General features: G+C 41.0%; 1 protein-coding gene across 1 annotated transcript in view; it reads right to left on the bottom strand.

Moving 5' to 3' along the window:
- LOC126973993 (uncharacterized) overlaps window positions 1-19,076 on the bottom strand; it is a 141,646-nt gene that overhangs the window by 31,269 nt on the left and 91,301 nt on the right. The window contains exon 9 of the mRNA XM_050821342.1: window positions 4,842-4,982. Coding sequence (XP_050677299.1) covers window positions 4,842-4,982 — 141 coding nt within the window. The remainder of the gene's footprint in view (window positions 1-4,841; window positions 4,983-19,076) is intronic.

Below are 19,076 nucleotides of genomic sequence, written 5' to 3'. Positions count from 1 at the left end.
CGAGTTTTCTAACTCATTAACCGCTGAGTAATTTGGAAAATCCTCAAATTTTTGTCTAATTTTAAGAAAAATTCGCCTACACCAAGCAATGACTCGTACTAATTTCTGCGACGAATATTTCGTCCAAATCGCGAGGCTTGTTGACAAATCCGAACCTTTTTCTAAAACTGTGTGAACCTTTATTACTCGTTCCGCCATAGTGGTCTGCGGAGCTATAATCTGCGGTGTTGGAGTATAAATATCACGCAGCCAGTGAGGTCCATGTAACCATAGATTATGATCAATAAATCACTAGGATTTAATCCACGAGATGCGCAATCGGCCGGATTGTGGGCTAATTCTACATGAGACCATTGCTCATTGTCTAATACTTCAAGAATCTTTGTCACCCTATTCGCGACGAAGGTCTTCCAGCGGTTTGGTTCACCTTTTAACCAAGCCAAGACTATGGTAGAATCAGTCCAAGCCCGAAGTTGCGATCTAGAGAAACCCATCACAACAGCTATTTCTGATAACAATCGCGCAAGAAGCTCAGCTCCACACATCTCTAATTTTGGAACAGAAATTTGTTTTAACGGTGCAACCTTTGTTCTTGCTGCCAGTAAATTAATGTGGATATTATTAATTGAATCGACCGTTCTAACATACACAACAGCTGAATATGCATTATTAGATGCGTCGCAAAACCCGTGTAAAGATACGTCAATTACGTCTGATCTGATATGTATCCAACGAGATATAATAAGTTCATTTAGCGAAGGTAAGTCTTCTCTGAAAGTATTCCATTCGTGAGGTAATTCTCCACTTACCTCTTGATACCAAGAAACTCCAGCAAGCCTAAGTTTTTGCATATAGATTTACTATAAATGGTGCAATCCATCCCATAGGGTCAAAAAGACGAGCAATCTCCGATAAAATGATCTTCTTTGTAATACACTGTTTAGTTTCAGACAAATTAACTTTATATCTGAAAGCATCCAGTCGAACATCCCAACACAACCCAAGAATCTTCACTATATCATTTATTTTCATTTCAAACATCTTATGCTGACTCTCATCTTGAAACATTTCCATCAATATTTTGCTGTTGCTTGCCCACTTCTGTAAAGTAAAACCGCCTTTTTTCAATAATTCATTCATTTCTTTGTATATTTCCAAAGCATCCTCCTCGTTCTCGCACCCTGACATAAAATCGTCCACGAAGAAGTCATTCAAGACTCTTCCTGCGTATTTGAAATTCTTCCCTTCATCATTTACCACCTGATGAAGGGTTTTAACTGCTAAATATAGCGCCGAAGAAACACCAAATGTGACTCTCGACATCATGAACTCCTTTGTTTCCTCACATTCGGGTAATCGCCAAAATAGGCGCTGATATTTTACTGCATCTTCTCCGCCCACCTTGACTGCTCTATACATTTGGACAATATCAGCAACCAAGCATACAGGATGCGCACGTCATCTCATTAAAATATGACGTAGCTCGGGTTGTAACCTTGGTCCAAGTAACAAGACCTCATTCAGAGACTTGTTATTTGTACCTTTACATTTATTTATTTATTTAGGTTCACCAACAGATTATACACTATTACTAGCTTATAAAAATAACAAAATAAGTATAAATTATGGTGTAAATCCAATTACAGGCAAACCAGCATGCATTTTTGAGTTGCACAAGTGCGGGGTTGCAAGTTTACAATGAAAGAATATTGTATTGTACTATTATAGTACTATAATGTAGAAGTAACAAGTGAAAAAAAAAATACTAAAAATTAAATTTTGGATATAAATCAAAACAAAGCATACGTTATGTGGTTTCTGCACTCATAAATTGCTGCAATAATTTTTTGTAATGCGGAGGGGAGGAGGAGTGGATGTCAACACGAGTAGTTTTGAAAAGATTATTGTGCTCCCGGCAGATCCTTTCTAAAACACTATTAGCACCGAGTTCAGTTCTATATAAATTTTCAATAAAAGGTTTGAAATTTGTGAAACGTGCACTTTCGCGTGGCACTGAAAATTTAATTTTGGCTAGGATATTGGGACAGTCTAATTTGTGATTTAAAATTTTGTATAGAAACATTTGATCATTCACCCAGCGACGATTTTCTAGTGACGTTATATTAAAGAAATGCAATCTATCATTATAAGAGGTTAACTCGAACTGTTTTTTTTTCATGTACTGACAATAAAAAAAGAAAACGTTTCTGGATTCTTTCGATTCTTTTGATAGGATCCTTATAGAATGGATTCCAAACGGTGGAGCCGTATTCTAATAAACAACGAATTAGAGCAAAATAAACCATTTTAAGAGCTAAACATGATTTAAACGTTTTGCAATTACGCCAAACAAAGCCTAATAATTTGTAACATTAATTGATTGTTACATCTATGTGTGTATTGAAGGATACATGACGCATCAAATACAATACGAACCTTAGTCGTAGTTTTGTCCTCACGAATAACAGCGTGATGCGGCAGATAAACACAGTTAGCACGAGCTAATTCATTTGAGTCCACAATCATCTCCATGTGACCCTGATTTAAATAATCATTCTTTAAATAACTCTCCTGATAGATTTTTAATAACTCCATTTGTTATAATCTGCGTATATACATCAGCACCAAGTAAAAGATCTATCATGTTTGGTGTACTGAATCCAGAATCAGCGAATGTCAAATCCGACAATTTTGACTAATTATTAATGTCTAATCTCTTTACTGGCAGATTTGATCACAAATGATTCATCACATAAGCTTGTACATCATATTCAAACACTGAACTAGTGGACTGTAGTGTAAAGTGAACCGCGAATTTAATGTTGTGTGATTTCGCTCCACCCAAGCCCGTGACAATTCCCTTAACTGACGTTTTACGAAGGCCTAACAATTCTGCACAATGCTCCGTAATGAATGAGGCTTGGGACCCCTGGTCTAATAAAGCTCTTAACAAATGACATTCATTCTTACTACTAAATACTCTAACGACAGCAGTTGCTAATACTACATGACTAGGTGAATAACAATGATTCGAAACCATGTTACCTACATCTAAAGAAGACCGTTGGGTTCCCGTTGGATCAAAAACTACATTAAGCGGTGAACCCACATCTTCTGAATGCAACAAAGAATGATGACGTCGACCACACCGATTACATTTAGTTACTCTTTTGCATCGAAATACAGAATGACTTTCTCCGAAACTATTAAAACACAATCGTTGTTTACGCACAAATTCATAACGATTCGTATAAGTCTCTTTACAAAATTTCTAACATTGGTACAATGAATGATCTTGAGAACAAAACGGACAAACAACGGACGTGACATTAAAAACCTTTTGTTTCTCAACTGTCTCTTTTGGCTTAATATTCTTTCTTGACGGTTCTAAATATTCTAACGCTCTTAATCTAGATTCCAAAAAGGTTTTAAATTCCTTTAAAGTTGGAAATTTGTCGGTGTAATCACTTCTTCTCTGTTACCACTGCTTTCTTGTTTCTGCGTCAAATTTTAATGATACAAGATGTATAATTAAAATATCCCATGTAGAAACATCAATTACAAGGCTACTCAATGCATTAAGACAATCGTTGGTGGTATCTACAATTTGTTTTAAGCCGTTTGAAGATTCGATTGTGAGCGATCTTTGACCAACCAACCGTCTTAAAATCAATTGGCAATATGCCATTTGTTGCTGTATCTGTTCTTGAGCATTGACCAATATGTGTCATAATTGGCTTCCGATACTGGGATATGTCGCAGAACCTGCTCTGCTTTGGACGATAGGTGGCATTTCAAATAATGTAATTTTTGTACGTAATTTAACAGCAGGATCCACCCCTTTACCATCTGTATTTGCAGATATCTGTACTGTGGCTTTGTTAAATTCTTCGAGAGATTCTTTCAACTAAACTTTGTAAGAAATATAACATTCTTCTACTAAATCATATGTGTTTTGTTTCAGGTAATAAATATTTTCTGTAATAGGATCAGATAAATTTATGATCTTATAATGATTGCTCTCAAATTGCGACCATTGATTCTGTATTTGTTCCATTCTTGTCTCAATATATGCCTTTGAAATGCGAGATTTAGGCGACTTTTTGAAGTTAGAAAATCCGTTGTCTATTTTTTGTTTGAGCTGTTTGCAATTTAATTATTGCATCCATTATTCTGTACTTCAATTAAAAGAACTAATTTTTAAAGTGTAATGTGAGTGAGCAAAACTTGTTTCTAATAATAGCAATCCAGAAATATTTTAAGTCCAAAATCAAATCACAAAACTTCTACAAGTCCATGAAAAATTCTTAAATTTTTAGTCTTCTTTTTTAAGAACACTTTACTTAAACTGACATGGATTCCCCGTACAATCACTTTTTATCTAAATTATTGTAAGTTGATAATGCTACTTTAAATTTATACAAGTGATAGAATCCATGCAAGTTACACATTAAGTCCTGATATAATTGTTCAATACTCACAGTTTTATGTCCATTAGTACTTACTACCAACAATGTTCACTTCACTCACTAAGGTCACTAGTCACTCACAATAACTTCACTTCACTACTGTTACACTTCTTATCCGGCTCGAAGGACCATGTAAATAAAACTCGCGGTACGGTTACTACTTTATTCCTTCCTTAAAATTTTTGTTTGATTTATCTAAACTTTTTGTGCCAACCCTACCAAAGTCTATCTAAGGTTTTATATAGTCAATTGACAGCTGAAATTATGCTGAGCTGAAGCTATGACAGCCCAATGTAAAATTCAATTTCGCACACTCAGCTAAGTTTTACGTAAGTAAAGTGTAAGTACGCTGTATATCTCAAGGTGGCGTACCTTCGGGCGTCCAGTCCAGTTCGGCTGCTCGCAGTAGAGCGGGAAACGCGCTGGCGAGTGCGGCCACGGGCGAGCGGGGCCCTCCCGCCCCGGGCCCCGGCGCTGCCGTCCGCCGGGCCCACGGCGCCGTGCTCGCTCGCGCTGCGGACACCACGTAGGTACACATTAGAACGTGACAGTCATAGCACAACACAAGCATCTCGAGGTTGTGTTCATAGATGACAACTGAACTCCCATCAACTTTGAATTAGCGATTTAATTGTTAACATCTGACGAACGCTTGACCATAAGACAGACGATTACCGTTCGTAGTTGGTGTAGTATATATTATAACATTTTTATCAATTATAAACTCATTTCTCAGGCAATAATTAACAAACTGAGTTCAGACCACTTTGGTCAGTTAGCCTCTTTTAATATTGAGGTCAATAAATATACTAAAATTAAAAAGATTACGTTTGTTCCTGTGAATAATAGGCGAATGGAGAAATATAGAGGCAATTTGTCAGTTAAACTCTCAAATTTGGGAAAATTTATTGAATTAGGCGTTACTTTGCAGAAATCCATAATTATACAAATGATTTAAGTTTTTCTTACACGAGACTGACTTTCAGTCTCGTGCCAGATTTTGGCGAGACAACACGTCCTGAGGAGTCGTGTAGAGGCGAAACACGTGTTGAAGTGTTTTAAAAACAAATATTGGCGGAATTAACACTAAATCAAATTTGGATTATTCAAAGGATTTATTCAAATATAATATTAATCCCAATGAAATGTATGATATGTTATTTAAAATAATTAAAACAGAGTTTGCTTCTATATTTACTTCTAAGACAGTCAAATCAGGTGGTCTCCTGTCATTTAATGATTGGGCAACAGCTGGCATTCATAGGAGCAGACAAAGACTAGGTATATGAACTATATAGTGAGAGATCGTTGTATAATCATGATGCATCTTATCCACCAGTGTTGCTGAGTCACTTCTTCTGGAAAATGTTATAGCATGTCAACAAGGTTTCAATTTTAGTTTTGTTAGCCCTAGAGAAATAATTAAAACTTTTAAATCTCTAGACTTGAAAAAAACTGCTGATATATGGGGCATTTCTGTTAATATAATAAGTTCAATAATTGATGTCATAGCACCATATCTTGCAATAGTCTTTAACAATGGTATTAATCATGGCGTGTTTCCTGACCTTCTGAAACATAGTAAAATTACACCAATATTTAAGTCGGGATGCTCTTCTGACCCGAATAACTATCGTCCTGTGTCGGTTTTGCCGACCCATAGTAAGTATTTTTTTTAAATCATTTTAAGCCAAATGCCTTCTTACTTTACCTCTCATAAGTTACTTCATTTGAAACAATTTGGCTTTACTAGGGGAGGTTCAACAACGGATGCAGGTGATGAGCTTCTCAAGAATATTTTTGATGCCTGGGAGGAATCGCAGAATGCACTTGGCATCTTCTGTGATTTATCTAAGGCTTTTGATTGTGTTCAACATTCAACGCTGGCCAGGAAGCTATGTCACTTTGGGATAAAGGGAACTGCGCTCGATCTTCTGATTTCATATCTAAACAATAGAATTCAGAAGGTCGACGTGAATAGCAGGAGATCTCCTGGGACTCCTCTCAGTATGGGGGTACCACAAGGGCCTATTCTCGGATCGTTCCACTTCTTTATATATATATATGATCTTTCTTAATCTTATAGAGAAAAAACTTAAGGTTGTATTGTTTGCGGACGACACTTCATTGATTTTCAAAGTGAAAACAAACCAAGTTATGTATGATGAAGTGAACGATCTTCTATCTGACATCGTGTACTGGGTTAGCGCTAATAACCTAATGTTAAATAGCAAGAAAACGAAATATATAAAATTTACCGTACCAAATGTCAAAAATTTTGATAAAAGTGTTTTGTTAAACGGTGAGGTGACAAAACCGGTGGAATCTGCTAAATTTATTGGCATTATTCTGGATTCCAAATTACAATGGGGGCCCCATATTGAAGGATTGGCGAACAAATTTAGTTCTGCAGCATACGCGGTTAAAAAGATTAGACAATTAACTGACATAGATACGGCGTCACTTGTATACTTTAGTTATTTCCATAGTATTATGTCCTATGGTATATTGCTGTGGGGCGCTACCGATATTAATACAATATTTGTGCTGCAGAAGAGGTCTATTCACACTATTTATAACCTAGGCCCTAAGGAATCATTGAGAGCAAAATTCAAAGAAATTAACATCTTGACTGTTGCTTCTCAATATATTCTTGATAATGTAATGTATGTTCATACAATGTACGGTGGTTTGGTTCCGTACAGAGTAAAACACAAGTTAGGCTCAAATGGTATATTGAAACCTTAACTTATGCTATATGGTAAAATGGTAAAATGTTGGTATGGTAATGAGCACGCGAATCGATCGGCGGCTTGTCGCGAACTGGTTACAATATTACTTAGGAAATAACGCGAGGCGACGTAAACGCTGATACGCGAAACGTGATGTACAGTCGACATGCTGTTGACCGTACATGCTGCCACCGCGAGAGAAGAAAGAGTGGTGGTGAAGATGGTACAAAAAAGAAATGGTTATGGTTAGCGAGTGACGTGAGACAAGGTGATAAACAAATTTGCATTATCTAATGGTAACCTTAATGTCTCTAGCCACAGTAATCACTAAAATTATGCCTATGCACTACAGGAGAAGTGGATTGGTCTTTCACTTCATCACTACACTTATCACTATTTTTACTAGCACTAGATTGCCCGTGGTTAACTACACTTACACACTGGTCACTAACACTATACACAAACGCTGCGTTCGTCAGACCCCGCGGCTCAGGGCGCGGCGGGTGCGACGCGGCTGGCCCTGCGCCAGCGGCTGCCGGCGCGGGCGGCGCGCTGGAGTCCTGGCGTCGGCTGCGGCGCGGGCACCACCGCCGCACGGCGTACGCGGCGGCCCCGGCCACCAGCACACCCGCCACCACGTATATCGCGACGTAGTGGTGAACGTCGTGATAAGATATACCACCCTTTAGACCACTCTCTGAATTCATTTGTTTTATTTTTGCGCCTATATCATCTAGCTCCTGATCGTAACCACCCATCACTGATGCTGGCTCCGAAATCAGCGACACGAACGTCTTATTCTGGTTAAAGATGTGGTTGATGGGGTGAATGTCTATAGCTGGTATATCCGTCTGTATGGTTAATGTATTGTTCTGAAGCCTCCGAGCATAAATGGTAATGTCTTGTCCTTTCAGAACACAATCTGGACCCAACCTAATAATGCCGCTATTATTAAGATGATTGGAAAACATTTGCTCTCCACAGATGATACGTACTGGATACGAGTCGCAGCAAAAGAAAAAGTATGTATTGACCTCGCTTAGCTGAGACCACCAATCTAGACATTTGGCAGTTTTGGTTCTGCACTGCTTCGTCTCCTGGTCTTTGGAGCACATGACGTCATCATGACTCATATGAGAAATTGGTTTTTCCAAAGGACAAAGTTGTGTCTCAGTATCTAAATGAAGACAATTATTTAATTCTAAGTGTGATATGGTCATAAATGAGTCTCTTCGTAAGTTGATCGCAATGTAATCCGAAACTGGAACTAGGGTGACCATGGTTTTGCCGTTCCGTCTTGGTACAGGATAAATTTTATATACTTGGTAATGGTCTCTACTCACTAATGGTATTCTAATTTCAAAAATAAAATAGTCATTTAGCATTTTCGCTCTGACCTTGAGTAAATGGTACATTTTGGTTAATTCTGTATGCGTGTTCTCTATTGGTAAACTTAAATCGTTGGACAATCTTCCGGAAATAATATTTAATTCTTCTAGAAGCTGGTCGGGTTTCAAAAGATGTATGTTGAACTTCCCAAAGTACACCTCCGAAACAGTATCTAAAAGAACATCCTGCACATTCTTCAAATTCGACTCCAAGCTGTTAGCTGCCATAGCGCATAATAAAAATTCATTATTGTTTTCCACGTCTTTCAATTGACTCTTGACATCATTGGTAGCGTTCTTTAACTGGTTAAGGTAATGAGTAAATATTTTATATTGTTTGTCAATTGAGCCTTGCATCCTCTTCAATACATTATATTCTGCTTCTATTACGGAAGTCTGGTTTTTCCATAGAGCAGCAAGATGGTTTTGGTTTTCCCTAATTAAATCGATGTCCTGAATATACTGCTTAGCGAATTGGTCATCGAGTACACCGAACAGCGCGTGTGCAACATTACCCACAGCGTTGATAAGGCCGCGCCTGCGCCGCGCGTGCCCGCGTGGGAACTGCTGCGTCGACAGAATGTTATTGTAATGCGATAACTCTGTATAACTGTGCTGTAATTGTATTAAAATAGATTCACAATGGTTTCTGACTGACGATTCCTTGCAAATATATTCCATATGATCAATATATTTGGATAACAATTTACTGCCTTGCCAATATGGTTTTAAATCGTAGTATACAACTAGTTTCCATTCGTCCTGAACTAGTCGCATGGTTGATATTTTATCTAAATATAAACTTTGACTGTCGTTGAAGTTTATAGCGTTGTATGCACACGTGGCTGGTGAAAATAAAAAGGTAAACAACATAAGTGCCATGGTAAATAAATTAACAATTCCTCTTCTAGCTCGTCGCTTTGGTTTTGGTAAATCGTCGTTCGACTGGTGTTTCGGCTGGTTATGGTCAGTGGTTTCATGAATTTGGTTACTGTCTTCGTCGTTGGAGTGGTTAATAGGTAAAAGAGATAGTTTGACTACTGGTCGCTTCATAATGCCATTTTTGGTTTTAACAGAGACTACTCGAACTAGCCCATCTTGCCCCGGATGTAGCTGCACGATTCGACCGAGAGCCCATTTACCCGGTGGCAGGTTAGCATCGTGTATAATTACAATGCCGCCAACATTTAAATTTGGTTGTGAACGTCGCCACTTGGACCTAGCGTTCAACTGTGTGAGGTACTCCGCTCTCCATCTCTTCCACACATCTTGGTAAATCTTCTGCACTAACTGCCATCTGGTTCGTAAGTCGTGTTCTGACTCAACAATGGTCAATGTTGGTCCACTGGACAGAAAATGAGAAGGGGTCAAACAATCTAAGTCTTCGACGTCTTCACTCAGCGGGCACAGAGGTCTGGAGTTAAGGCATCCTTCTAGCTGAGCTAGAAGAGTAGAGAACTCCTCGTAGGTGAGTTTTTGTTCTCCTATTACTCGCTTCAGGTGGTATTTCAAGCTCTTCACTGCAGCCTCCCAGAGACCGCCTGCGCTTGGCCAAGATGGTGCGTTGAAGTGCCATTCTATCGACATTTCAGCTATTTCTGCATAAAACTGGGCATTCAATATGGTTTTCAAGTTAACAATCTCCTCTTGCAAAACTCTATTTGCTTTTATAAAGTTCGTCCCGTTGTCACTGTAAATGTGACCGGGCGATCCTCTCCTGGCCGCAAGTCTTCTGAGGGCTGCCAAAAATGCTGAGGCGGTGAGATCAGAGACCAACTCCAAATGTACAGCCTTGGTCGCCATACACACGAAGACGGCGACATATCCTTTGGTACATCTCACTGATCTACCCTTCGCAGACTTGACGTCAACAAAACCAGTAAAATCAACCCCCAAATGGTAAAAGGGGCGGGTCCTGTTGATTCTTGCAGGTGGTAAGTCTCCCATCAACTGGTCGTGTTTCAGGGGGTCGTGCCTTCTACATAGCACACATCTCCGTAGCCTCTTCTTTACAGCATTGTTTCCTCCCAGGATCCAATATTCTTGACGCAGCCAAGCAAGGGTTAACCGGGGACCCCCATGAAAGGTCATCTTATGCGCGTGGTCAATAATCATGTCAGTAAGCAAATGGTTATGTGGTAAAATACACGGATGTTTCATACTATCTTCTATTTTGGCGTTGGTCAATCGCCCCCCAACCCTCAAGAGCCCCTGGTTATCAATAAATGGTTTCAATTTTAATAATTTACTCTTAGGGTTAGGTTGGTTATGGTTTTTAATATATTGTATATCTTCTAAAAATTCTACTTGTTGTATATGCCTTATAATTAAGTTTTTAGCTTTTCTTATTTCTAATATAGTTAAGTAGTTTGTTTTATTAGTATTAAATGACTTAGGTGTAAAACGTAACACCCACGCAAGCACTCTTGAAGCTCGCGTAAAATCGCTGTATCTGCTAATTATACTATCTATAACCTTGTTTTGATATTTAATTGTGTTTACATTTATATTTAATAATGGTTTTTTAAGCTCTTCGCAGGTTGTATATAATTTATTGGTTAATTTGGACTCTTCAAACGATCTTAGCCAGTGGGGACCTATCCACCACATGGAATGGTTAATCAGCTGTTCTGTGGTAATGCCTCTACTTGCGCAGTCAGCTGGGTTGTCCTTTGTTGACACATAATGCCAGCTACTCGATGGTATAATGTCAATGACCTGCTTCACCCTATTCGCGACGAATGGTTTCCATTTACATGGGTCGCCGTTGAGCCAGCCTAACACAGCTGTCGAATCAGACCAACCGTAGATTTTGATGTTGTAATCTGATAGGCATTTACAGGTGATCTTCATGACCTTGGTAAGTAGAACCGCTGCACATAACTCTAATCTAGGTAACGATACATTTTTCTTTACAGGTACGAGACGAGACTTCGAAGCTACTAATACTACAGAAGACTGGTTGCTGGTAATATTGTTGACTCTGCAGTATACAACACAAGCGTAGGCATTTTGTGATGAATCACAAAACCCATGTAATTCAATGGTGTCGTTCTTAGAAGACTGCAACCACCTTGGTATGGTAATATGGCTAATTTTCGTGATGTCAGCCTCTATGGTTTTCCATTTTGTGTTGATGTCAGCTGGTAATTCGTCGTCCCACAGAAGATTTAAGAGCCATACTTCCTGGAAGAGTAGTTTCAACTTGGTGGTAACTGGTGAAAGCCATCCAAGCGGATCAAATATCTTCGATATATTCGAGAGTAAACTTCTTTTGGTGAGTTTACTGACTGGTTCGGAATTCAATTGAAAAGTGAAATAATCTTCGTCGGGATGCCACTTAAGTCCTAATGCCTTGGTTGATTCCTGGTATTTAAAAACATATGCTTGGTCTTCGCATGGTAACTGGTTATCTGGTAGTACATCTGGTTGATTTGACGACCACTTCCTTAGATTGAATCCACCTAACTTAAGGAGATTTATGAGGTCGGAAATCAGCCTCCTTGCAGACTGGAGGTCATGATGTCCATGGAGGAGGTCATCCATGTAGAGCCTGGTAGCCAGAACTTCTGCTGCTTCTGGGTAACGGTGACCTTCATCCTTAGCCAGACGTTTCAATGTCATCATGGCTAGGAATGGTGCGGCCTTGGTGCCGTATGTGACAGTGGTAAGTTGGTATTCTTCTAATGGTTGCTTTTCAGAGTCCCTCCACACGATCTTCTGGAGCGGCTGGTCATCATCATGGACATCTATAAATCTGAACATCTTCTCTATATCGGCTGTGAAGGCTATTTGGTACTGCCTCCACTTTAATATGAGAGTAAACAAATCCTCTTGTAAATTTGGTCCAGAGTACATAAGGTCATTCAACGAAAGTCCAGTCGAAGTTTTCGCTGAGGCATTAAAAACAACTCGCGTGGCAGTCGTCGTGGAATCCGTTCTGATTACACAATGGTGAGGTAAATAGCACTGAAGTATCGGATTACTATTACATTTCTTCATATGGTTTAAATTAATATATTCATGGATAAATTGTTTGTAGTTCTGTTCGATAATTTTATTTTTACAAAATCTGCGTTCTAATTGCCGAAATTGGGCTACGGCTTTGGTTTTAGACTCACCCAATTTTTCGGTAATCTCTGGTTTTAATGGTAACCGTACAACATAACGTCCGTCTGGTTTGCGCGTAGTATGCTGTTGATAATGATGAAGGCAATGGTTATCTTCATCCGTAATATTTACAGAGTTGTCTGAGATATCTTCAATCTCCCAGAACCGCTGTATATCCTGCAAGTCGACCATGACGACGTTGCAATATGTTTGGTTTGGTTTTATGGTACCACTAAGAATCCAACCGAGCTTGGTATTTTGCGCGATTGGTAGTGATGTGCCATTACGAATTAAACCTGGTAAAATAATTAATTCGTAAACTTCAACGCTTAAAATTAAATCTATTGGTCTACTTTTATAAAACTCTGGATCTGCGAGTGGTAACTTTTGTAAATACGGCCAAGCTGGTTTTTCTAATGTTTCGTGTGGTAAATTCCCGACGACATGCTTCATCACATAGGCTTCCGTTTTAAATGTGAAATTATTATGAAGAGATGACACTGAAAGCTGTGCGACTCCCTTACTATTGTTGGCTTTTGCGCCTACTCCGACCACCACACAGTGGCGCTTAATCCTGGGTAGGCCTAAAAGTTGAGCGGCATTCTCTGTAATGAGAGATGACTCCGCGCACGGGTCTATGAGGGCTCGCATGGTATGGTGACAGCCATCCATAGACATAATATTAACTTTAGCTGTTGCTAATAATTTGGGCATGGTTTCTTGTGGGGCATTGGTAACGCATATATTGGATCTTCTAGGAGAATTTTCGATCTCGGTATTTCTAGAAGTAGATGGTGCAAAAGTGACAAGAGCATTATGCAGAAGAGTATTATGCTGCTGGTTACAAAAACGGCAAGTTTTTTCCAAAGAACATTCCTTGTCATAATGGTTAATTAAACAGTTTTTACATAATTTGTTGGATTCAATGACCTTAAGTCGATTCAGCGGTGCGGATTCTAGAAATTGTTTGCATTTAAACAATTCATGGCAACACGTTTTACAGAGTATGCATTTCCGTTGTGGCGCAATATGTACTGGTTTCGTATTGACGTGGTTTATTACAGCTGGTCTTGGTTTAAAATTTCTGTTCATAAAATTATGTAAATGGTTATTGGTATGCTTTTCAGCCCATGGTTTTTGGTATTGGTTTTGGTGTACCTGGGATGAATTTGATTTGTTGAAGTCCTGCTTACGACGAGAGCTTTCTAACGAAGTAAATTTAATTTCTAAAAATTTCAAAAAATCTAACAAAGTAGGCAATTCTTTTGGATTCTTAAGCGACACAATGTAATCATTATGGGTTTCAGTATCTAACTTTTGGCACAAAATATAGACGATCAATGGGTCCCAGTTGGAAATGTCGATGCCCATTGCTTTTATAGAGTTAAGACACTCGTTGGTGGTGTCATGTAACCTTTTGATGACCGCTGCAGATTGATGTTGAATCGTAGGCATGGTTAGTAACAATTGTATGTGAGAATTAAATATTAACCTAGTATTATGGTAACGTTGGTTTAATATGTCCCAGCATACTTCGTAGTTTTCAGAATTGATGCGTAAATGGTGAACTAATTTTTCAGCCTCGCCACGGAGCTTACTTTTCAAGAATTGCATTTTCTGCGCATTTGGTAAAGATTTATTATGGTGAATTGTTTCGGAGAATAAATCTTTAAAACATATCCAATCTTGGTAGTTTCCGCTGAAGGTGGGAATGTCCATTTGTGGGGTTGAACGTTCCCTGTAAGATGACGACCACATCTGTCTGTTCACTGCCTTCTTCATGGTGTTGTATTTCTTCTCCATCTCAGCGAATGCTGTCTCATACTCTTCGTTGTCGAGCAGCCCTTCGCTGTCGATGTCCCAGTGAAGAGAATCGATGACCGACCATCTTGATTGGATAGTTCGTAAAATATCTTCGAACTCCCAGCGGTCGGAGCAGCTTTCAAGGTCGACAGCCTCTATGGTACGGGATAGCGCCTTGAAGTTGCTCTTCTGCTTTCGCAGCATTTCTTCGACCCTACTGGAGTTGCCCTGGTTCGATAGCTTTGGTGCAGGGAAGCTAAAAGAGGGACCCTCCTGAGCGGGAGAGAAAATATCGCGCCTATCTGAGCCCTGCGATAATGGTGTAGCAGGTCTCAGTAATGGTTTGCTGGGATCGCTGGTTACGTAATTAGAAATCATATTCCTAACTTCCTGGTAAAAATCTTTCGTCCGCTGGTAATGGTTTTCCGCGAAGTAGCGATGGTTAGGGTCTTCAAACTCAGCACAAAGCCTAGTATGGTTGGTCTGGAATTCACTCCAGTACGAGTCTAAAGCGTTGAGACGTTTTTCAATATAGGCGGGTGTCTTTCGTTCTGGCCCGTCCTTCTTGAAATTAACACACTGCGTGTTAATCGCGGACATAATCTGGTTTTGGGTGGTTAATAGAGCCTCCATGGTTACGGGTCAAAAGAGAGTGGTAAAGAGTGGTGAGTGATAAAAAGGAAAGATCTTACTTGAAGACTGGTACGTGGTGACCTGGTGTGTCCTCAGCAGTCTCCCCGTTGGTAGTCGCTGGTAGTATCGCCGATCTGGTGAACTGGTTACACTCCACACACAAGCACTTTGGTCAACACTAATTTGGTTCACTACACACGCGACGAATTTTGGTTAAAATGGTTAACTAATGGTACTGGTTAATAGAACGATGGATCACAATGTTTTTGTGTCCTCGAAATGGTTAAAAAAATTCTGGTCACTGGTTAACAAAAGGCCGAAGGACCACAATGTCCTTGGAATGGTTAAAAAAAAAAAAATTTGTCACTGGTTAACAAAAGGCCGAAGGACCACAATGTCCTTGGAATGGTTAAAAAAAAAAAATTTGTCACTGGTTAACAAAAGGCCGAAGGACCACAATGTCCTTGGAATGGTTAAAAAAAAAAAAATTTGTCACTGGTTAACAAAAGGCCGAAGGACCACAATGTCCTTGGAATGGTTAAAAAAAAAAAAATTTGTCACTGGTTAACAAAAGGCCGAAGGACCACAATGTACGGTGGTTTGGTTCCGTACAGAGTAAAACACAAGTTAGGCTCAAATGGTATATTGAAACCTTAACTTATGCTATATGGTAAAATGGTAAAATGTTGGTATGGTAATGAGCACGCGAATCGATCGGCGGCTTGTCGCGAACTGGTTACAATATTACTTAGGAAATAACGCGAGGCGACGTAAACGCTGATACGCGAAACGTGATGTACAGTCGACATGCTGTTGACCGTACAGGCACATAAGTGAATTTGCGAGAAACTGTCATAACCACAATGTTAACACCAGGAACAGACATAAGCTTATAATGCCTACTACTCAGCTAAGTCGAGTTAGCAAGTCTTTTGTGGGGCGATGTATATACTTAAACAACAGGATCCCAAAAAATGTTGAAAACAAAAGTATTACGTTATTCAAAAGAATTGTTAAAAAACGTTTGTGTGGTAAAGGTTACTATAACATAAATGACTTTCTTAATGATACCACAGATTGGGAATGGTGCGACCACCCTCAGGCTTTTAAATAATAAGTTTAATTGTACAATGTTTTTTGAAATGGGTGGTAGTTTTTTGACTTTCAATAAGTGATGTCACATACTATTTTCCTCAACTTTATCCATTCCGCCTATCTTGGGCAACTCTATTCCTTTTTTTTTACCGCCGCCCACACTCTCTTGCAACACCAGTGGAATCACAAGAGCGTTGCCGGCCTTTAAGGAAGGTGTACGCGCCTTTCTTGAAGGTACCCATGTCGTATCGTCCCGGAAACACCGCACAAGGAAGCTTATTCCACAGTTTCGTAGAACGAGGAAGAAAGCTCCGTGAAAACCGCACTGTGGAGGACCGCTACACATCCAGATGGTAGGGATGATATCGTAACTTTTGGCGTGTCGTGCGAAGGTGAAATTCGGCGGCAAGAATCAGGTTGAACAGCTCTTCGGAACACTCCCCGTGATAAATGCGGTAGAAGACACACAATGAAGCGACGTCTCTACGCAACGCCAAGTGATCCAGCCATTCACAGAGCGCTAGGTCCCCGCCAAATCGAGCTGCTCTGCGTTGCACGCGGTCAAATGGATCGAGCTGATACTGGGGTGCGCCAGACCAGAGATGACAGCAATACTCCATGTGATGCCGGACCTGCGCTTTGTAGAGCGCTAGAATGTGGGCCGGCTTGAAGTATTGCCGTGCTCTATTTATGACGCCCAGTTTCTTCGTAGCCAATTTGGCTTTGCCCTCCAGATGGCCACGTAATTGACAATCGCTCGAGATTTCGAGACCCAGTATTCCGATACTAGGCGAGGCTTTAAGGGAAGTGTTCTCGAAGAGCGGTGATACGGCAAATGGGGTTTTTTTAGTGGTAAACGCGCAAACTTGAGTCTTCTGGGGGTTACATTGGACAAGGTTCAACTTACCCCATTCCGCGACCTTCTCGAGAGAGGACTCGATAGAAGACACAAGTTTCTCCCGGCACTGGTCGACGATTTCTCGAGAGAGACTGGCATGGCCCGTGTATACGGCATCACCAGTGCTGTCGTCTGCATAGCAATGTATGTTGGCGGTGTCCAACATACCATTGATATGCAGAAGAAACAGCGTGGGAGATAGCACACAGCCTTGGGGCACTCCAGCGTTCAAGGGCTTGGGATTCGAGCAATAATCGTCGGCAACGACCTGTATGCTGCGCCCAGTGAGGAAGCTGGAGGTCCACATGCATAAGTCCATCTATGTGTTAGGTATACCAGAAGATCGCCAGTCGACCGACCATGGCGAAAGGCGTACTGCCGGTCGTTTACCAACTGGTGACCCTCAAGTTATACCAAGAGCTGGCGGTTAATTATGCTCTCCATGATTTTGGAGAGTAGGGAGGTAATAGCAATAGGCCTGTAGTTTGCCGGATCCGAACTGTCTCCTTTTTTTGGGATCGGATGGACAAGGGCTGACTTCCATGAATTAGGGACTACGCCTTTTGAATAAGAGTGCCGGAATAAACGCGTTAGCACCGGCGTCAACTCAGGGGCACACGTTCTAAGCACGATTGGAGAAATGCCATCCGGCCCGCTCGACTTCCTGACGTCCAACGAAAACAGAGCTCGCAGACAGTTTTCTGTCTGAATTGTACTTCAGGCATGGAGCTCTGACACCGCGGGATGGTCGGCTGTGTTTTTCCGTTGTCGTCAAGAGTCGAGTTGCAGGCAAAAAGAGTGCACAGGATATCGGCTTTCTCTTTTTCCATATGGGCCAGGGTGTCATTCCTCATGTGCAACGGCGGCATGGACGGCTGGTTGAAGTTACCAAGAGCAGCTTTCGACAACGACCAGAACTTGCGTGTTCCGGTCGCGTAACTGCTCGCCAATTTTGATGACGTGCTTCGATATTACATGGGCGATTTGCCGCTTAAAAAATCTGGAGGCACGGTTATATTTCCTCTTCAGAATTTTGCAGTTCGGATCCTTTGAGCCCAGCGCCGCAACCTAAGTTCGATATGGCTGTTTTTTGCAGTCAGGTGCTGCTTTAACTGACGCATCGAACCAGGGCTGTGATCTACCACCGATCGGTACTACAGAGCTTGGTATAAGAATATCCATGCCCTGCAGTATCACATCGGCTACTGCAACGGCGTTGGCACTAGGATGATCCGAAGAAAAACAAACCCTGCCCCAAGGGTAGGATGCAAAAAAGGATCGCATCCTATCCCAATCTGCTGACTTGTAGTGCCAAACGCGGCGGTTCGCTGGTGGTCTGCGACGGTGGCGTCGGATAGGCCTACCTAGTCTATCCACATCCGGGAGCCGGGTTGGCGACTCAACCAATTGGAACAGACCATACGCCAATGCAAAATTATGCACAGATCGCCCTGCGTAGTCTGTGGTACGTGATCCAAGCCATTCGGTATTGTGCCCGTTGAAATCACCCAAGACTACGATTTCAGCGGAGGGGATCTGAGCAAGCACGTTATCAAATGCCGCTTGAACGCAGCCCATGAGTTGATCCGTTTCTGCGTTACCACTATGGGGCCTGTAGACGCACGCATAGATGCGGACGCGGTCCTCTAAATCTATGCGGAGCCAGAGAGTAGACAGGTCCCTACCCTCAAAATTGCCGAGACGGCGACAGCAGATATCCTCCCTAACGTACCCACATAACCCGGCATGAGGCATAAGATTATGCTCAATTTTGTACCCGGGGTACGTTAAATATGACGTATCGCCAAGTCGAGATATCTGCGTCTCCGTAAGGAAACACAAGGCCGGCTGCGCCGTCTGAAGGTGGTGGACGGCGTTTAAATTGGAGTGAATTCCCCTGATATTACAGAAGTCCACATTAAGCGTGGAGCGGGGTGCCGTGGTGTTG

Source organism: Leptidea sinapis, chromosome 31, assembly GCF_905404315.1.
Source record: "Leptidea sinapis chromosome 31, ilLepSina1.1, whole genome shotgun sequence".
Taxonomy (NCBI): domain Eukaryota; kingdom Metazoa; phylum Arthropoda; class Insecta; order Lepidoptera; family Pieridae; genus Leptidea; species Leptidea sinapis.
This window is presented reverse-complemented; position numbering and strand designations above follow the sequence as displayed.